Below are 20,285 nucleotides of genomic sequence, written 5' to 3' on the forward strand. Positions count from 1 at the left end.
GTTTTCGAATTACTTAGGGTGGTAGTGTCAGCCTGAAATGCCATGGGATCAAAAACTGAGTAAGTGTATAGCCATGCAGGAGACTGCCACAGTGACCTCCTTGAGGCAAAAAAAAACAACATGGGAAAATGGTGAAAGGCTTTGTAATACCCTTCAAATGTAGAAGGGCAGCCTGTGTCACTGCCCTGCAAAAATACTTATGTAGAGGTGAGACTGGAGGATTTCATTTTCTACAACACCACTTTCTTCCTGAAGACAGTACTCAGGTGTGTCTCAGCTCCAAAACGCAACGCCAGCTTCTGCCTGTTTGGCTAGTGTTGGACTCACCTCCTCCCCTCTCTGCTGGCTGGCATTACTGTGTTGATGAAAGGCATTCTCACAGGTGTTCACAGGTGTCCAAGTTCCACCCATCCCAGATAATCGTAAGAATCAACATAAACTTTGAGACAGTTTCTCTCTACATATAATGGACATGTCAGCTTCACCTTTCCCTTTCCAGGAGGTCATTTCAAGATCCTTTGCAGCTACATGATACCATTTGTATCCCAAACAGGAAGGAGCATCTGAACTTTGAATAGAAGGGTCCTCTTAGCAAAGTCTGGGCTTTAGATTTCACTCACATTCAAATTTACATCAAGATCCCAAAATATCAAGTAGCTGCCTGCAAACGCTTTATTTGGAGATGTTTTTTCAAAACCTTGTAATTATACATAAGAGACAGAGATGAATGGGCTTGGAGAAGTACCAGAGGCCTACTACATCCATCCTTGTGAGTTCTCCCATCTCTGCCAGGATGGCTCACATAAGTCTCTTTGTCACCTGCCTTTGCCTCAGCAAGTGACGATGTACTACAGTGGCAATGAAGAGAGGGTTAAATACAACTTTTTAGAAGTCACAAAAAATTGACAAATGGCTTATTTTTAAAAGTTAGGCAGCACAAAGATGCTAGAAATTGACCCACAGCATACAGGACTTACTTCTCTGGTGCTTTCCTTGTGGACATAAATCCAATTTTCACGATAAAAGCCTGAAAAAGAAATAAGCTTTTCTGAACTTCTATTTTAGGTAGTGCCTTCTAGGAAGATGAAGAAAACAGACCATCCTCAAAATGCTTCATAAGTGGAGAGAGAATATAGCAGTTTTGGTGAAGGAAGTTTATTACAACTGAAGAGAATGACTACAAAGTTTCAGAAGTTGTGTACTTTAAAAACATGCACTAAAGTTAAATAACTTTATAAACCAAACACAGGAGCTGGGACACAGTGGGCAGATGTAGCACAACTTTTGTTAACTGTGTACCAACAGCAGACATTTTCTCCTAAAAGCCCTGATACTTTTTGGTTCACAGGGCTCCTTAGCTCAGGAGAGTACAGAAACGTGCAACATTTTTGTTCCTGAAGGCTCTACTTTTTTTAAAGTATTTGCTTCTGTAAATGTGCCTAATCTGCATCCACTCGCTCCAAGTAGTTGAAGAATCCTGGACAACTGAAGACCAATAATGGCAATTTACACAGACATTCAGCTTGCAGAAGTCTGGATATGTTGTCCGATTAAAGTGTGCTCTTACATATAACCACTTGAATCTTCTGAAATACTTTAAACCCACACAAACCTGATGATGCTTGCAGATTTCTCGAAGACTCTCTCTGTTACAATGTTAGGAAGGTACAAAATAATGAACATAATTTCAAGATAAATGGGGGAACCCCCCCCCAAATTTGCTATCAATTCGCCTATTTTTACCTACTCAAATTCTGTACTTCAAGAAATTTTGCTATCACTCACACTTGGAGTCTAAAACAGGTCCTTTTATAAAAAAGGAGTATGACAAAAGTGGCTTTGGTATTTCAATAGAGAAATTTCAAGAAATTCAATGAAGTCTTTACCAAGAGCTATAGGTATTACACCAAATGATATTTAGTTCTGAACTAACTCTAGAGCTATTTGTGTAACTAGAATTTGAATTAATCAGAAATAGAACTGCTGCTCTGATAAGCAGAGACTGCCCTAAGCATCAAGAATTTCATCTAAAACCAGTAGTTTTTATCAGAAAGTAATTATTTTTCAGGAATTGTTATTCTTAAATGAATTACCTTTGGATCTCTAAATCCCACAGTAGGTGATCAATGCCACAGTCCAATTAAGATACATCACTTCTGACACCAGAACTTGTTGTCAGTAGAGAAGTAGACATAACTTAGAAGGCTACTCTCTAGATACATATATACAAATGGCTACTACATTTTTTCTTCCTGAACCTACAACAGTCTTCCATCCAAATTAAATGAAAATAACCCAGACTTACATTGTGAATTTGTGTTATTCCTACAGTGGTCTTTTTTCCTTTTCTTGGCTGCTAATTCACAATCCTCTGTAGCGTATATTTCTTCATCTTCATCACCAGTTAAAATGCTGGAATAGAGACATAATTAGAACAGCAATGATTAAATATTTAAGCTGCACATAGCTTATAGTTCTCTACATTTAAGAGCCTGCCAGCTGCAATAAAAATCATATATTTAAATAATGCTTGTCAACCTGAAGGTCTACAGCAACACATCTTGAGAGAAGCTGCCTTGCTCTTTCCTTCCTAGCGGTGCTGAATTTTGTATCAAAGTGATTAAGTGCATACAAGTATCTTCTTAATAGCTCTCTTGTAAGTCATTAGTGACATTTAAGAAGGATTACTGAGGTGGCTGTACTAGCTGGACAATTGGCAGTCTGCAGTGTTCTAGAATACTAAAGTCACTATCCAAAATGGACCAAGCCTTATGGAACCGCAGCACACTGGTGAAGGCAGAGTTACCACACAACCACTCAGGCAGAAAGCCAGCAAAAAGGCATCTCTTCCCCCCTCACAGTCAACTTTGGGGCAAATGAAGAAAGTCTCTTAATAAAAGCATGAATCACAACACTGTACATAATTTAGGTATTGCCATGCTGTTCTACCACTTGTTGTAGGGCATCAAGAACCATGTAGTCACCTCCATCTTTCCCAAGAAGGATCAACTGTACCTTTGTCACTTCTGACAGTAAGTTATGTAGCCTGACAAAGACCACCTATACCAAGTGTACGTATATAGCATATACACACACTATAATAGCATGTCCATATGCTTGTATAAAGTTTGTTGGGTAAACTTTCTGAAGTGCATATACGTTAAAAACCTTACCTGCGCTATGTAAGTCTATACAACAAAGATTCTCCTTTCCATTTTTGTAGATAATTCTAAGCAAAAGCAATAGAGGTAATGGATATGCATTTTTCTAGTACAGGTGAGAGAGATCATTCATATTACGGCAGTAATATTGTACGGATAACTACAGTAACCAACGAAGTAATCCAGTGAAGCTTAACTATAAGACTATTTTATAGTCATTTTTATAGTCATCTTTTTTAGAAAAAAGAAAGCTGTAGAACACTCTACCCATTCATTACATTTTTTAAAATCTGAATTTGCCAGCCAAATCTATTCGTCAATGTCAGTTTGAACTTCAAATTGCACCAGCAAAATCTGAACATGAAAAATGAAGATCACTGGTTCATTCAAAAATAACCTGCACTTCAGCATTAAATGGCAAAAGAACGCAAATCATATTAGTCTATTGCTACTATTTAATAAAGTTAAAAATTTTTAGGCCTGAATCATCTTTTAAGGATGATGACTAAACACCACGGTACAAAAAGCTTTTTATATAATTGCTCTAATCACTAAACACTAGCTCAAAGATACACAAGTTTAGAAGACTCAAAAATACAAATTTTTTCTTACCTGAAGTTTAAACCCTGAAAAAAGTGCCCACACCTGTGTTCAGGTAGAACTCAATTCAAGGTGAGGGCCTTGGTTCATGCCTTAACATTTTTAAATCACAGGATAGACTTCACAATTTCAATATTCTATGCAATATTGCCAAACATCACATCTAGTCAAACAGCAAAAAGAGTTCAGAGAAAAGGAACTGGCAACTGATGGAAGTGAAACATCAGTGCTGACAAGTTACTTTAATTATATCATGTTATACCAGTTCCTACCCACCATCATGAAGGAAATCCTTTTAAACTCACTAGAATAATTATGCTTTAGTGTATTGACCATATCAACACATCACATGGCAAGTTGTTAAAGAATCAGAAATAGAGCTCAGCCCCCCAGTAAAGCTTCTGGCTTTATGATCCTAGCAACAGATACAAGGCTACAGAGACACAGGATATTATACAATATAATCCCGTCAGAACAGAAACACACCCACACCAGTTTTGCAGCGAGCAAAGCAGGGCAGGCAGCACTGCTGAAGGCCAGCTTTAGAACAGGAAGGTTAATCTGGTTCCTTCTTTTGTTCCTGAAGAGAAAGAGTCCCTAGAAAGCAGCACAGAGCAGTAACATATCTGAAGTTATTTAAAGCCTGCTCTCCCCCTCCCAGTCCCTCATATACACACTTCCTCGAGTATCAGACACAAAAGCAAGGCAGCCTAAGGAGGACAGTTAATTAACACAAGGAATCACAGAGAGCTATTTCAAGGCACATTAGTCTGACTTTCAAATCCACCTGAGACATTCTGGGAATTCATGTCATTGTCCAATTTTCTTGCTAAAATCTGAGGATTTTCTCGTATGAGGCTTCATCTTCTCATGTTCTTTGTACTCTCCATGGAGTCCTTCCCTGTGTAAGGAAGGTGTGCACCTGTACTATCAGCATCATTCTTGATAAACTTTAAGGGGTTCACGTGTTTCCAGTCTTACTGAGAAAGCAAGCAATGGTCTCACAGCTATTAGGAAAAACAAGGTAATTAATTACAGGTACACCCCCAGCAACTTTTAAAGTTCCTTTAAGAAATCCGAGGAGCTGCCTGATCAGCAAAGCCACTTCACCAAGAACATCTCCTGCCTCCCCAACCACCAAACTACAGTTACGCTAAGACAGAAGAAACTGAATCAAGTGCTACACGAGCCATATGGCATAACAGATGACATGAATGTTTTTAGTGTAATAGCACATGAGATCTGAGTGCACCTGAAAGGATCTAAATACATACGTAATACTGCCAATTTACAGCTACTCTTACGTTCTTGTCTTGATGAAGCACTTTCACAAAATTTGTTCTATAGCTTCTAAAAGCAAAGCATCTGGTGTCCTACAGATACTTTAAGGCTACAATACCCTACATAAATAAAGCATGCCAGAATTTCAGCTCTTTCAAAACAGCAGCTTCATAATGGTGTATGTAAATAACCTTTTGGGCATGACAGTTAAAATGCTGGAAGGCTTGACAGGGCTATCCAAACCAACTGTTCTTCATCCCCTTACTTTTCTTGTGGAAGAAGAAATTCCCAAACGTCACGCAATTACCTATGGAGAGACACTAAGTGTTCCAGGTGACACTCAAAGCCATTTACAGCTTGACCACGTATAGAAAACCCTAAGTTAAGTGCCTGCACCACACTTGTCAAATGCCAAAATTACCTAAGACTAGATTCAAATCTGAGGACTCCAATCCAGTACTAATAGCACTTTTGTGAATGAGATGAGACTACAGATGAATGACTGGCCTGCCGGCCTGGGTAGTTCGTATGGACCTAACACACAAAAAGGCATACCATGGTCATGAAACTCTTGTCATACGGATTCTCATTCTTGTACCTCAAAAGGAACATGTAAGAGGGCTTTACTCTTGAGAGGTATTTAAATACAATTCTGTAAGGCTGGGCTTTTCTCTCCCCACCAAGCTTCAAGGACACAGCGCACTGGAAACACACAGCTGTACTAAAGTTTGTAGGTACAAACTGCAGATAGCTGTGGCCAGCGCTCAGCCCACAGATACGTGCTTCCCTCAGGTGGAATGAGCTCTGCTTCAGCCACGTTTCCCACCACTGGATACCATGAATACAGTGCTCTCCTCACTTAAAAAAATTTCATTACTTATCTAAATGAGAGCTACAAAACTGGGGGCCTCACTTTTTCCATATCAGGTTTCATAAACAGAACTAATTTGAAGTGTAGCATTTGAGCATTATTCCCAATCATTTATTGCTCCTGCATGATAACAAGTTATGTTTGTTCGAGCATCATTATTATGTTCATTGCTTTTGACTAATTCCTCAGCTGGATTCACCAAAGCACTGGATGACTAACTGAACAAGGTGAAAAGTTCTGTTTTAGTGAAAACATTTGTCTTGAATTTGTAAGAGTTACTTACATGCCTGGAAGCTTTTTCTGAATCTGCTGGTAAGTAGATCTTTTTAACTTCTGCACAGGAGGTATTTGGAAGAGAGAGAACACAGTTTGGCAATTAACTCTATCCATGCTTTCTCTCACAGAGGAGAATACAAGCAATAGTAAACAGGGTTTAAGTCAACTATATAGCTTGAATTTATTTCTTTTTAAAGGAAAACTACTCTAACCGAAACACAATACTCAAGTACTACTACTGCTACATAGACTTCTACGGAGTATTTTGGTGAATAAAACACTGCATTTAAGTGATAAAATAACATCCTATTAGAACAGCCAGACTGGCATACATCATCATCCCTATTCAAGTGACAACTTAAGAGACAGATACATATGTAAATACTGTTTACTGTATGCTTCTTCCACAAGGAAGAAAGCATTCTACAAAGCCTTATTCTTACTCAGCGCTACATCACAGCACCAGATATCCTAAGCTGAGCTGTCCATCCAGTATACATAAGCTATTTGGAAGCAAGCGTTTAAGATGGTACAGAGAACTCAGTCGGCAAGACACAGTATGCTGCTCTATTTCCATCTGAAGTCCTGCACATGGGATAGAGAGCCCCATGCACAAGTATATGCCAGGTACAGACAGGACAGAAAGCAGCTTTGCAGAAAAGGAGCCAAAGTCCTACTAGATAAGTCAAACACTGGTCAGCAGCATGCCCTTGTGTTGAATAAAGGCAGTCACACCCTGCGCTGCATTAGCAACACCGTACCCTGCAGAAGTGGTCATTGCCCTTTGTTTGGCACTTGAGATACCACACCTGGAATACTGTGTCTAGTTTTGGACTCCCTGGTACAACAAACAGATTGATGTACTAGAACAAGTCCAGTGGGCAGTTACTGAGATGATTACTGCTGGAGCACAACGTGACATGAGGATGCATTGGAGAACTAGCTTGGTCAGTATTAAGAGCAGGTGGTGAGGAAGAAGGAAATCTGATTCATGCCTGTATCTACTACGAGGGTATAAAGAAAAGGGAGCTAGACTGTAACATTAGAGGAGGTATACATTAAGAAATCAAGCAGTAATGGACATGATCTGTAATAAAAAAGATTCCTATTAGATTTTAAAGGACAGGAAATAAAGATAAAAAACTACAGTGAAAATAATGGAAGTTGGAACAGGAGCCCAGAAAGGAATCTCCATTCTTGGAAACAAAGGACAGCTGGGCAAGGCCCTACAAACCATCTCAGCTGGTCCTGCTTTGAGCTGGGGGTGTGAACCAGATGACCTGTAGAGGTCCTTACCAACCTGAATTCTGTATTTTAGGTGATTAGACATTACTCAGTGTTCAGCAGCCAAAAGTGGACTCATAGATCCAAAGCTTGCAAGTTGTAGTGAAATTACTTGGTACTTGGCATAGTAGCACTACTTCCAACTCAAATTCTGCAGTCTAATTTTGGATAACACACATTCTTAAATACACAGAAGCAGAACAAATAGGGCTACATGCAGCCAAAGCACACCATGTTCTGAAGTAAGAGACAGAAGACTGGAAACCAGGGAATCACTACAGGTGAGGGCATCTATTACAGGCTAGGGTAGTTCCTGAGTTTGGGATTCTGACAAGTTGGGAAGCTAACCTACAAAATTCAGATCACGCAACACCTCAGATATCACAAATATTTCTTTTACCCAGAGCATTTCATGGCCGGTCACTTCAAATTAATGTTCCTATTTTAATTCTGAACTTTAAGACTCTTGTATCTTTCCAAGCAAGACTTGTTTAAATCTGTTTCTAGCAATACCCTTGAACTCTACAAATTGTTCTTTCAACACTAAGAAAAAAAATCTAGTATTTTTGCTTGAAGAAGCAATAAATCCAGTCTCAGCTCACTCTCTGGAGAAAAGATTGTGTTATATATATAGACATATATAAGTGTATGCACAGACAAAAATCAACATCCAATTAGGAACAGAACAGTGAGTCCTCATTTACAATGATACAAAAACAATCATTTAATGAATATTGTTTGCCAAGCGTGACATAAAACAACCTACAAAATATAATTTAGTAACTGTGCAAGTAGCTATCAAAATTAAATTAGATTTCATTTTCCAACTATGTTAAAGCTACATGAAAGAAGGAAGAAGAGATTTTTCCAGAAGTATTTAAGGCAACTTATGTTGGAGGCTTTGTGAACACCCTTGCAGACAAACATTGCTTTTCTTATCCACAGTGGCCAGACTGTATGGGGAAAAAAACAGCCACTATCAGTGGCAGATGAGCACAAGAAGTAAAGGCACGAAAAAAACAGTAGTTTGAGACAAGCTTAATAATAATTCCTCACTGCTTGATTACTCCCTTGAGGTTCATTTCAAATTTAGAAAACACAGGTGTATGAGTAGAACAAGTCCTGGCTTGCCAGTAAATTCCCTCTAAATCAGATCAGTTTCTTTATCATTTACTAGACTAACAGCAAAACACTGAATGTTCCCTTTTCTCATTATGAGCACATTAAGCTGGAATTTATAAACAAGAATGCTAACCCTGAGAATTACTTCTTGGCAAAGACACAAAGCAGGAATTTGTCTGGACTAAGCTATTTGTATCACATCAGTCTGTGAGCATCTGCCATCAATATTATGTTACTTCACTCCCAAGCTACCTAGTTTGTTTCTCACCCATTCTACAGGGGCTCGTATAATCATATACAATGTTAGAGAATTGCCTTAAACTACCATTAGTCATGCATTTAGAGCAAGTACCCTAAATAGCCCTAATCCAACAATCACCAGAAAGGTTTCACTTGTTTCCAGGTAACATTCCGATATGCTCGTTGCGTTTGCAACTCGCAGATATCACTAACATTAAAAATAACACACAGCATAGGATGGGATCTGGCTGCCTGAAGTTGTCACTGTTTCACGAGTTGCCTAAAGATGGACAGTCTCCACAGGGGTCTCTGCCTAAATAAACAAAGCACATGGTTGCATCTGTGAGTTTCTCTCATGCATGCTTCTCTCATGCACGCAGAGATCACCAACCCCACTCGGTCTGAATGGAAGTGAAGTCAATCTTTGCCTTCCCACCTGCTATGAAATCGGTAATAAATGTGGTTCTGCATGAGTTATTGAAGAACTTACACAGTGTGACTGATGTCATTAAGCTGATTGTTCTTGTTCTCAAGTGCAGGGCTGAAGGGTTCAAATCGTTTCCATCCATCTTCTGTTTTAACCCATCTCCATCCAGGGGATCTCCAGTCTTGGCCCAAAAAAGGCATGGTTTCTCTGTAAGCAGCAAGAAGATTGTGCAGGATTTAACTGTTAACTATGAAACTTATTATTTCAATTCTTTAACCTTAAAAAAACTGTAATGAGGAAAAGGAAGAAAGTTTCCTATAGAGTATCCTCTTAAGAGGCTCAATGGTTTCCCAAGTACATTTTTGATTCTCTAACCTCTGAAAATTCCTGCTGAAATGTCCTTTCCTATTTGTTAGATCAAGGTAGGTTTCACAGTTCTTTCAAGAAAAAGATGCAGAAGAATCACCGTAGTCCAGGAAAGGGATGATACCAAACCAAGTGAGACTGACCACTGCAGAGCAGATTAGCACTTACAGAATGCAAACAGATTACCAGTTTGAGACCCAACTAACAGATTGTTTTTCAAACCTGGTAAGCCCAAATCAGTGTTACTCTTCTTATTTTTCTATAAGCCTTCCAAACACTGAGATAGTGTAGCACTGTAAACAGTCACGTTTCAGTAAAGGAATTTGGATCTTCCCCAAACACTTTTGTTGTTCTTGAGGATCACCTCTCTAGCTAGGCTATTAGATACCCCCCACAAATGGAGACTGCAACATAACATCAGTAGTTCACTACTGAAATTCCTACCAACAGCACGCAGGACAGCACAGGTATATCATTCTACAGTGCTCTGTCACCCTTTTTCACAAGGGAAAATCACTTTTAATATATGAATACTAAGAACTTGGAGAGAGCAATTCCCTATGCTTTAAAGAATCCAAGCTTGCCAGCTTTTGCCTTCTTCTTCCCATTCATCATGTATACATTCTGCTTTGTTTTAACCAGAGATTTCATGTGCAGACTGCACAGGGAGAAAAGCATTAACGTATTTGAAACATACATTAATGCAACACCAACAGCTTCATTCAAAGCAACTGTTTTCTAAACATTCCTTCAAGGTGAAAAATATTAGGCCAGACCAGTGAAACATCACTGAATTTATTTACCCATTTGCACTCTTGACCAGCATCTGTCCAACATATTAGCACTGGGCAAGACACTGAAGGCTAAAAAGTCTGAAGAGATATAAGCCAAGAGCATCATTTTTATTTAAAGAAAAATGAGACTAAAACATCCCACAACATACCACACAAAGCAAAGCTTGCTGTCTAGCCTTCAGTGCTGATGAAAGTCCCCTTGCTATTCACAACTCAGCCTTCCTCTGAATCTGACAGGAATCATTTCCAAAGTTTACCACATCCTTTCCTCCAACCACCACAAACTCTATTCATGCCTATCTGTTTTTCTAATCTTTTCACTGCTTACCAGGAGATACGCATCATAACAGACTTCTCACAGTTTTTTAGAATGCCTCATTTAGACCAAAATCAAGGCCTCTCGTCTTTTCAAGAATTTATGGTTGGTGCTCATGAGTGCATTTCAGAATAATATTTTCTTCTGATAAGATCAGCAGAGTTTACCTGAAATTTCAAAAAATAACTGGAAGAGACTAAGAAAACAGCAGAACATAAAACAATTTTGAATCATGTCTAAAGACACAGAGCTCATGAGCTACTTCTAGTCAGCAGTTTTGCTATGAAAATTAAGCACTATTATAGATGCACCTCATTACCCCAAAAGTTAAAAACTATAGAAAATTCAAATACATAGAGAACATTACAGGCTGAATGGGATTACTTAACAAAGTGTACATTTTAAGAATACTCAATATTATGAATCAATAAAGAATTGTTGGGAAAGGAAACACACACACTTAGACACAACTTGCATGAAGGTGAACCATGCATTGTTACAGGTTAACAGGATAAGTTACAAAAATAAGGATAGATGTAAAGCTTCCTGAAAACACCAGGAGAAAGCCTGCAATATTTTGTTTGAGCGGCTGGCAGTAGCAGAAGCCCGAAGCCAATCACATTTTACAGGATAGCAATCTTAGTATGCTTTAGAAATCCTTTAACTTCAGAAATAAGGGGTTTCGAGCTATCAGGCCAGTGGTATAAGTACGATGTGTAACTTCCTCCTGTGGAGCTGCAGAGGCATTCAAAATAACACACTTCAATACTTACATGCTCTAAACCAGACGACTTTCCAGATCTTTAAAATGAAAACTGATGGCCTTCCATTGCAAGGCTTCGGCACAGAATGAGGTTTTTTTTTTTTATCACCCCTCTTGCAAATAGTGACATTAAGCACGTCAAAATAGTGGTATCAGCAAGTATACACAAAAAGACTACCGAGATCTGCTGCAGAAATCCTGGAAAACTGTACTTAGGACAAGTTTCATAAAGAGATACAAATAGCTTTTCTAAACATGTGGTATGTTCAGTACGTTATCTCTTTAAAAGACAACAAGGAAACACTACTAGAAAAATCACAGATTAAACTTTAACTTAAGAATTTGTGGGAGAAAACTACAGAAAGTCAGCAACTCTGGGAGACTGGTACATGTTGACCTAATTTTTTTCCCCAAACAGGTATTCTTAGTCCAAGACATAGTTTCACTACTGCACAAACTCAGAGTGTATCCCATGAGTAGCAACTCCAGGAAGTGACTTGTACCCACGGCAGGGGCTTGGAACGAGTTGATCTTTACACTCCCTTCCAACCCAATCCATTCCATGATTACATGGAAAGTTGTACCTCGGACCCAAACCTAACGTATACATACACAGCTAGAACCAGAAAATCCCATTGCTTCGCTTCCTATAGGACTGAAATGTACATTTGACCATTGCTGAGAAGTTCCCAAGTTTTAGATAGTGTGTCCTAAACATCTTTCCTACACATAGCCCTCAGAGAGCAGCTGATTACTGGGTATGTACAAAAATTCATGCTTTTGCTCTGCCTGCACTCAAGTTTTGCTTCCCAGTACAGCATTGCACTAACGCATGCATGTGGCTTCTCAGAACAGAGCTTGCTTTCAAGAGCTTACATACCCCATGGAGCACACCTTCAGTAATAAGTAATTTAATATCAGTTTGTTAAAACTATCATTACAGCAAAAGAAGAGTCCCTAAACTTAGATTTTGAGGAAAATGCAGTGGCACAGGGTTCGTTAACACTCAAAACGACTTCTGTCCTTGCTGTTGAGCAACCTGTTCCTTTTCCCCAAAAAATTACTGTGGAGAAATCAATCTGATGCTGCGTAAAAGAGAAGGAAGCTTCACTGAGTGGAATTTGGTCTTACTGAGCTGGACACAGTTTAGCAATTGGACCCAATAGATCAGGTTGGCATTTGGTCTTGATTCCAAAGATCTTTTCCCACCTACACAATTTTATGGTCATTACCTAACAACCGGGCTTTAATAAAATACACCACCTGCGTTTAACTTGCTCCTAAAACCAAAAAAGGACGAGAACACTTTGCATCATACATATTTTCCTAAGGAGCACGGAAGAAAGGACTATGGAGATAAGAGCCACCAGAAAGAAGCACGGAAGGGACAGCACAGAAACCTGTCTATGCCAGGCTTAGTGCAGCTTGGGATTACAGTGACTGCTCCAGCCACTCACCCACCTGTAAGGGAGCTCTGTTTTCCATGAGGTAGGCAGCTCACCACAAAAGCAAACACTACTACAAAGACACTCAGAACTGCAGCAAGACATGCCAATAACCTGTGACTGTACAGGAGAAGTTGTCTTCTGTATATGCATCCCTGTTCTTAGCAACATACAATTATGACCCAAACCATTCCTGACACTCAGTAGCAAGACTGTCACCAACATGATGAGAACAGCAAAGGCTCTCTTCCTTTCCCAGCCTCCCCACAGCACAGCCACCCCTTCCCTGACGGCCTCAGTACCTGCCCAGCAGCCCAAGCTCCCGCAGAAGCTGCTCCTGGAGGCTGTGACCGGTTCTCCTGGGAGCCAGCCCTATCAGCCCTCTGACTCACAGGTCAAAGGGCCGGTTAGTCTCCATCCCAAGGTGTTTTTTCACTGCTTTCCCCCACACCCAACGCCCACCTCAGCCCACGCCACGCCAACCCACGGCTCGGCCCCTCAGCTCCCCCCTCACCCCCCGCCCCACCTGCCGCTCCCCCACACACCGCCCCCAGGCCGCATTCCCCAGCGGCTGGAAACGCTCCTTCCCTTCGGAAGAACCCCCAAAAGCCCCCCGACGCCCCCAAAAGCCCCCAAAAAGCCCCCCCAAAAAAAACAAAAAAGCACAAAAAGGCCCCAAAATCCCGCCCGGTCCCTACCTGACAGCGCCGCCGCTCCCCACAGGGCCCGGGCCGCGGGGCTATTGCCGGAAGTATGGCGGCACCGCCCCCCCGCCCCGCTGATTGGCCGCCGCCGCTTGTTGCTACCCGGCAGCGCCTTTCCCCATTGGTGGGGCGGGGTGCCACGTCAGCCGCGGCGCGTCACGTGAAGGGAGGGGGGAGCGAGGCGCACGTGTCAATGTTTTGGTCGGAGGGGGGAGGGGGGAAGGGGGCGGGGCCGCGTAATGGCGGCCCAACGTTAGCCTAACGGTCACCCAACGGTCAATCAACGGCCGTGTAATGGCGGTCCAACGGTCGATCAACGGCCGGCTTACGGCGGTCCTATCAGGGGAGCTCCGTGCCCTCAGCACTCTGTGGAGCTGGGTGGAGACGCCTCCAACGCCGGGCTCCTTGTTAAAACAAGGACCGGGGGACACGGGGAGCAAGCTTTAGGTCATGAATTGGGGATTGTGTGAGCTTTTCCGCTCTCAGTTAGAAATCAGTAATTTTCCCCACTAAGAATGTGGAGTAAATATAGAATCATAAAGGTTGGGAAAGCCCTCCAAGATCATCTGGTCCAACCATCACCCTACCACCAATATCACCCACTAAGCCTTGTCCCTAAGTACCAGGTCCAACCTTTCCTTGAACACCCCCAGGGATGGTGACTCCACCACCTCCCTGAGCAACCTGTTCCAACGCCTGACTGCTCTTTCTGAGAAGAAATGTCTCCTCATTTCCAACCCGAACTTCCCCTGGCGCAACTTGAGGCCATTCCCTCTAGTGCTATCACTGGTTATCTGCGAGAAGAGGCCGACCCCCAGCTCCCCACACCTTCCTTTCAGGCAGTTGCAGAGAGCACTAAGGTCTCCCCTGAGCCTCTTCTTCCCCAGACTAAACAACCCCAGTTCCCTCAGCTGCTCCTCACAGGACTTGTGTTCCAGGCCTCCACTAGCTGTGTAGCCCTTCTCTTGACATGTTCCAGGGCCTCGATGTCCCCATAAAAAAAAATAAATCAGAATTATGTTTTAATAAATTTCAATCATTTTGTGCTGTAGAACAAATTGTTAACCTGTAATTTTTTGAATGTTTAGGACTGACATTATTGCAATAGTGTGGTTGCTGCCACTTATCCCTATGTGGAAGCGTCCCCTAATCCCCTTGCAGCTTTTTTGTGTACACTGGGATGTTTTATAAGTGCTTCCTTTCTGTCTTTGAGGTGGAAAAAGTTATATACTTTGTGAGACTAGTTTGATTTTAGTATGTCCTCAGGATGTCACTTTTACTAATTAAACTACTTTATGGAGAGAGGATTTGTCTCTCTTTATTCAAACTGGGTGTTTTGATATTCGTCTAAGTGGCTCCCTAGCTGGTTAAATGATTTGGCCATAATGTAATTCCTACATATCAGACAGCTAGTTTTTATACATACATATATATATATAATGAGACCATACATGTATGTATGTATGAACATACAGACGTACATGTATATACATCAGTAAGATACACCCACAGATCCCCATATCAGTGATGCTGCCTCTCCACCAGCAAAATGGGTGCTGTGCTGACAGAGTCACTGACAGATGACAGTGGTGAGAATGGGCAGTGACAGGTAGGGGGGAAGAGGACAAGAGAGGCAACCCCAGGGAACGGAGGACACCAGGCATACATAGCTCCCCACAGTCTCTCCTCACCTGTCTTCTCAAAAGCTGCCCGAAGGAAAGACGTCAAGTCCCAGAACTGTCATGGAAGTCATCATTACCAGCAGCACAGACCTGGACCTTGTGTCAGCTAGGGTTTTTTTGACATTTTTTTTCAAGACCCTGTAATCTTGAGCCAAATACAGCCATGGCAAAGGCAGCAGCTTCTCACAGAAAAAGGCCATAGTCCACACTGGTCACATTGGTGAATACAGTCATTGAAAAGTTTCCCAACGTGAGGCAATACTAAGAGTTTTATGCTGGTCTCAAGCCTTTTGTGGGGTCATGCACTCCTAACTGTCAGCCTTGCTCGTGCCCCTCTCTCATTTCCTCAACCTGTTACTTATTTCTGTTAGCCTAGGTTCTTGCTGAGATCACTGGCGGCTGCTGGCAGCCCTCAGCCTAACACAGCAAGACAGTTGAGTCTACCTGCAGTCATCCTCTCCTTGACTGGCCCAAATGATTCTGTCATAAATGCGTGTCTCAGCCACACTGCTCTGCTAGTAACATGGGACATTGCTTGCCCAGCCCATAAAAGAACCCTTCTTGCTGTTTTGCATGTTGATCTAGAAAATTCCTTCTTACTGGGGCAAAAATCCTGTCTGTAGGTTCTTTCTCCATTTTCTCTCAAGGAGTTGTATGGAGTGCAGCCATAAAGTTAGTACGGTATAAAATGGTTACCTTGCAGCTTCATTGGGGCTGCCTCCTAAGGGGAGGCAACCACTAAAGAAATTCCAGTGACGGGAAAATGGCAGAAGGAAGCTTTGCTATACAGAAGCCTGGCACCTTCCAGTCCCATTTGACACAACTTCAACATGGAGAAGAGAAGGATTTAGATAAACGTCGGCCAAGCAGTGGATGCTGTTGCTGTGCAGAGCCTTTGAGGGCTAGAGGAATTTAGAAGCATGCAACAAGTAGCAGAAGAGTTGTTTGTAAGCCATAGCTGCCATCTGTAATTATTGTATTTCCCCTGCTGGCTTCAGCATGTTTATATTAATTACACATTAGAGGGAGCTGCAACAATGTAGATTTTTTTTTTAATTTATTTTTAATTTAATGCAAAGTCACTTGTTATAACTTAAAGATTTTGTGTATGTATGGTTATCTTCCAAATGTATCAAAATCTTGGGCTAATTTGACAAGCAGATGTAGTGATTACTGCCTATAGTGTTGTACCATCCTCTCTATTGCAAGTGTAATTTTAGCTACTCCCTAAGAGAAGCCTTTTTTTGATATTTACTATGTATGCTTTCTGTCCATCTGCCTTTTTTATTCTTATTTTTCAATAAAGCTGATAATATTTCAAAGAAGCAAATTTAGATATATTTCATATAGAAAGGAATAGTTGTTAATCAGATTGCAGAGTACAAGCTCCTACCTATAAAAATGTCTGGTGTATTCAGGTTCAAGACTGAGAAATATATTATTTTTTTAAAAAATATGTGTAGTACATGTCTAAGTTAAAAATGTACAAAAGAAAATATGTTGTTCATTTTGGGGGAATTTCAAACAGAAAAATAATGTAATGAAACTTGGAAACTTTTAAGACAATTCTAACCAACAATGAGCAACTCGACTCTTGAATAATTTAATAATGTTTGATACTGTTCTGCTTCAGACAATCTTCATAAAATTCTGTGTGAATTTTTCTTTTCTAGTGCCTTAGACCTCATCTGGACCTTCTCTATTATGTTTTATTTAATGCTAAAGCAGTTTGAACCTTTTGTACTGGAAATTGAACAAACTGGTCTGCAGCGTGACTGTAATTGCTTTTGATTATTTTAGAGGGAGATAAAATGAGAATTACGTTAAACTCGGAGGGTCTCTATTTTTGCAGCTTGGATGGTTACCCTGGTGTTGGTAGCAGGTCTGTGTGAGTAGTACAGATGAGGGCCTCTAGATCATTGTCATATTAACATGAAATTAGGGACCTAAATAAAATGGCAAAGTCTGTCTCTCCCATTTCTTTCTTATTAAAATTACATAAATTATTATTTCTATCTAATATGCCACAGCAAAGGTGAGTTCTCTAAATGAGATTGTACTGATAGACGAGCAAAGTATTTTAAGTTATTTTGCTTGTAAGAGCTGACCCACCTGATTAAAAGCAAAATAAATGGTGTTATCTAGGGTAGTCTAGGATAACCTCATGGAGAAGGTGAAACAATTTTTCATCTGCATTAATGTTTCTTGAATCATGAATCACGTGGTTTGGAAATATATGTCATGTTTAATGGATTCAGATTTTTTTCTGAGAAATCATCTCAGAATGAGGGTTGCTGTAGATGCAAATGGCTTTTTCTGCCTCTGGGAGAATCATTTTCATTTTGCTGAGTGATCTCTATACTTATTTTAAAGAACAGAATAGTTATGCCAAAGAACACTGCAGACTGATTCAGTTACTTAGCAACATTTAATGCTAACAAGAGGAAAGTGATGCAGATACAATGAAAGGATTAGACAGCAGAAGAGAGCTTATGATGATAATGAAGACATAAATCATACTCTTTCATAGGTGAACCAAAACTGGAAAAGAACACATAATCCAAGCAGTTACAATTTTTCCAATGAGTCAGTTGCTTATAATTTCATTTTACAGGAAAGCTTCCAACTAGTAAAAAAACAGCAAAGCTTGGACAAAGGCCTCCTTGTTCTGACTATTATTTAATGTGTGATTTCCACTGTATTATACGGTTCTTCAGAACTCTCTTTTGTGGCTGGCATAATTTTTTTTTTTTCCTAAATATTTATCATCAGTACTGCCAAAAGCAAGAGGTAGTGTTGCTGTTCTTCCCTCCTTACATTTATTACTCTCCCAAATTATGAGAAAATAACATTTAGGTCTATTAGGAGAAGCCTAGATGCATAAGAGCATCCCCCTTCCTGGAAGCTTGTCTGCTGGGGCTCAGGACCAGCTCAGCGGTGACACATCCCGGGGCAGCCCCCTTCGCTCTGGGGACAGCAGTGAGAGGTTCAGGGCTGGGAGCAGCCCGGCCTGGCCATGTAACCTGCTGAACCAGGACCAGGCTGGCTTCCTGGCTTGGCCTTGGACCTGGTGACCTGGTGGAACCTGGCCACCACCTCTGAGCCTGCCCCATTTCCTCTGGCCTTGCTGGCCTCAGGATCTCTCTCAGTTCCCAGCTCCCCATGATGCAGGGAATTGAAATAAGAATCATCTCATGTGAGCTTAGTGAAAAAATTAATTCATATTTATGGAATTTTTCAGCAGGTTAGTAACGATTACATTCAAAGGTTAACTATTTTTTAGCAGAAATTCACCAATCAGTGGTGGATGTCAAATGTTAATATGAAAGGTGTTTTATTATGTAGTAACCTATAGTTGATTGTGAAAACATTTTGATTGTAAGAAACAGTATGTAGTATAGGGCAAAGAGTTTTGAAAACTAGCAGTTATTTTTGGAAAAAAAGTTAACAGTTTACTGGCAAATAACACTAAGGGAGAAATAAAAGTTCCAGTGTTGTGATGAAGAACATGATTTTAGCTAAAGTCCAGAGAAACAATCTAAAAAACAGCATGTACCATATCTTGAGACAAAACTTTGATTGAAAGCACTGGGACACCACCGGAAATTACACAGTTTGATCAATGACAGTTTGGATCAAAACTGAGTTTTAGAGGAGAAATTTTCATTTTTCAGAAAATATGAGCTTTGCTTATATAAGCGAGATAACTAAGAGAGGAAATAAATCAGTTTAGGAAGTTGCTGTGTGGGGTAGAATTTTTGTGGTAGTTCAAGCTCTAGAAATTAGTAAGAAATGACTTATAAAAGTGAGATTCATTGCTTTTGTGCTAATGAATGAAGGACAGTGAGAGATTTTCTAACCTTCTATATGAAGCCTTTATTCAGAAAACAACAACAAAACCCCATACAAACAAAAAAAAGCCCACACAAGTTTTAGGAGGAGACTTGAATTGGTAATTGAATTTGAGTGGCTGACACACCAGAAGGCTGTACTGCCATTCAGCGAGACCTGGACTGGCTGGGAAGATGGGCAGGAAGAAACCAAATGAGGTTTAATAAGAGCAAGTGTAGAGTCCTGCACCTGGGAAGGAACAACCACACGTATCAGTGCAGGCTGGGGGGCGACCTGCTGGAGAGGAGCTCTGAGGAGAGGGACCTGGGGGTCCTGGTGGATGACAGGTTGACCATGAGCCAGCAGTGTGCCCTGGTGGCCAAGAAGGCTAATGGGATCCTGGCATGCATTAAAAGGAGCATGGCCAGCAGGTCAAGGGAGGTGATCCTCCCCCTCTACTCTGCCCTGGTCAGGCCTCACCTGGAGTACTGTGTCCAGTTCTGGGCTCCCCGGTACAAAAAATACAGGGATCTCCTGGAAAGAGTCCAGCGGAGGGCCACAAAGATGATACGGGGCCTGGAGCATCTTCCCTATGAGGAAAGGCTGAGAGACCTGGGTCTGTTCAGCCTTGAGAAAAGAAGACTGAGAGGGGATCTTATCAATGTTGATAAATACCTAAAGTGTGGGACACAAAGCGATATGGACAACCTCTTTTCAGTGGTCTGTGGGGACAGGACAAGGGGCAATGACCACAAAATGGATCACAGGAAGTTCCACACCAACGTACGAAAGAACTTCTTCATGGTGAGGGTGATGGAGCACTGGAACAGGCTGCCTGGGGAGGTTGTGGAGTTTCCTTTTCTGGAGATATTCAAGGCCTGTCTGGACACCTACCTGTGCAGCCTGCTCTAAGGAACCTGCTTTGGCAGGGGGGTTGGGCCCGATGATCTCTGGAGGTCCCTTCCAACCAATACAATTCTGTGATTCTGTGATCCTTGTCGTCACAGGGCACCACCAGACTTGTGCAGCTGTGGCTCAGGGTCCCAGAGGCTCCATAGCATCGTGCCGGTAGGGATGCTGTGGGAAAGGAAAAGGCCTATGCTCACGCACACCCTTCACTCA

General features: G+C 41.3%; 1 protein-coding gene across 4 annotated transcripts in view; it reads right to left on the reverse strand.

Moving 5' to 3' along the window:
• Window positions 1–13,801, reverse strand: part of FBXO25 (F-box protein 25) — a 30,320-nt gene extending 16,519 nt beyond the window's left edge. Inside the window, exons 1-4 of one of the 4 annotated variants that reach the window (XM_080586018.1) lie at window positions 13,645–13,801; window positions 9,326–9,469; window positions 2,306–2,412; window positions 978–1,027 (exon numbers count right to left, since the gene is read on the reverse strand). In XM_080586018.1, the coding sequence (XP_080442144.1) occupies window positions 978–1,027; window positions 2,306–2,412; window positions 9,326–9,462 (294 nt within the window). In that variant the 5' untranslated portion in view covers window positions 9,463–9,469; window positions 13,645–13,801. Of the gene's footprint in view, window positions 1–977; window positions 1,028–2,305; window positions 2,413–9,325; window positions 9,470–10,750; window positions 10,905–11,511; window positions 11,674–13,248; window positions 13,400–13,644 lie in introns of those variants that run through there. The other 3 variants (XM_080586019.1, XM_080586021.1, XM_080586020.1) reach the window with 3 other exon arrangements.
• Window positions 13,802–20,285: the final 6,484 nt, after the last annotated feature.

The sequence above is a fragment of the Anser brachyrhynchus genome, assembly GCF_964034855.1.
Source record: "Anser brachyrhynchus genome assembly, chromosome: 3".
Lineage (NCBI taxonomy): Eukaryota > Metazoa > Chordata > Aves > Anseriformes > Anatidae > Anser > Anser brachyrhynchus.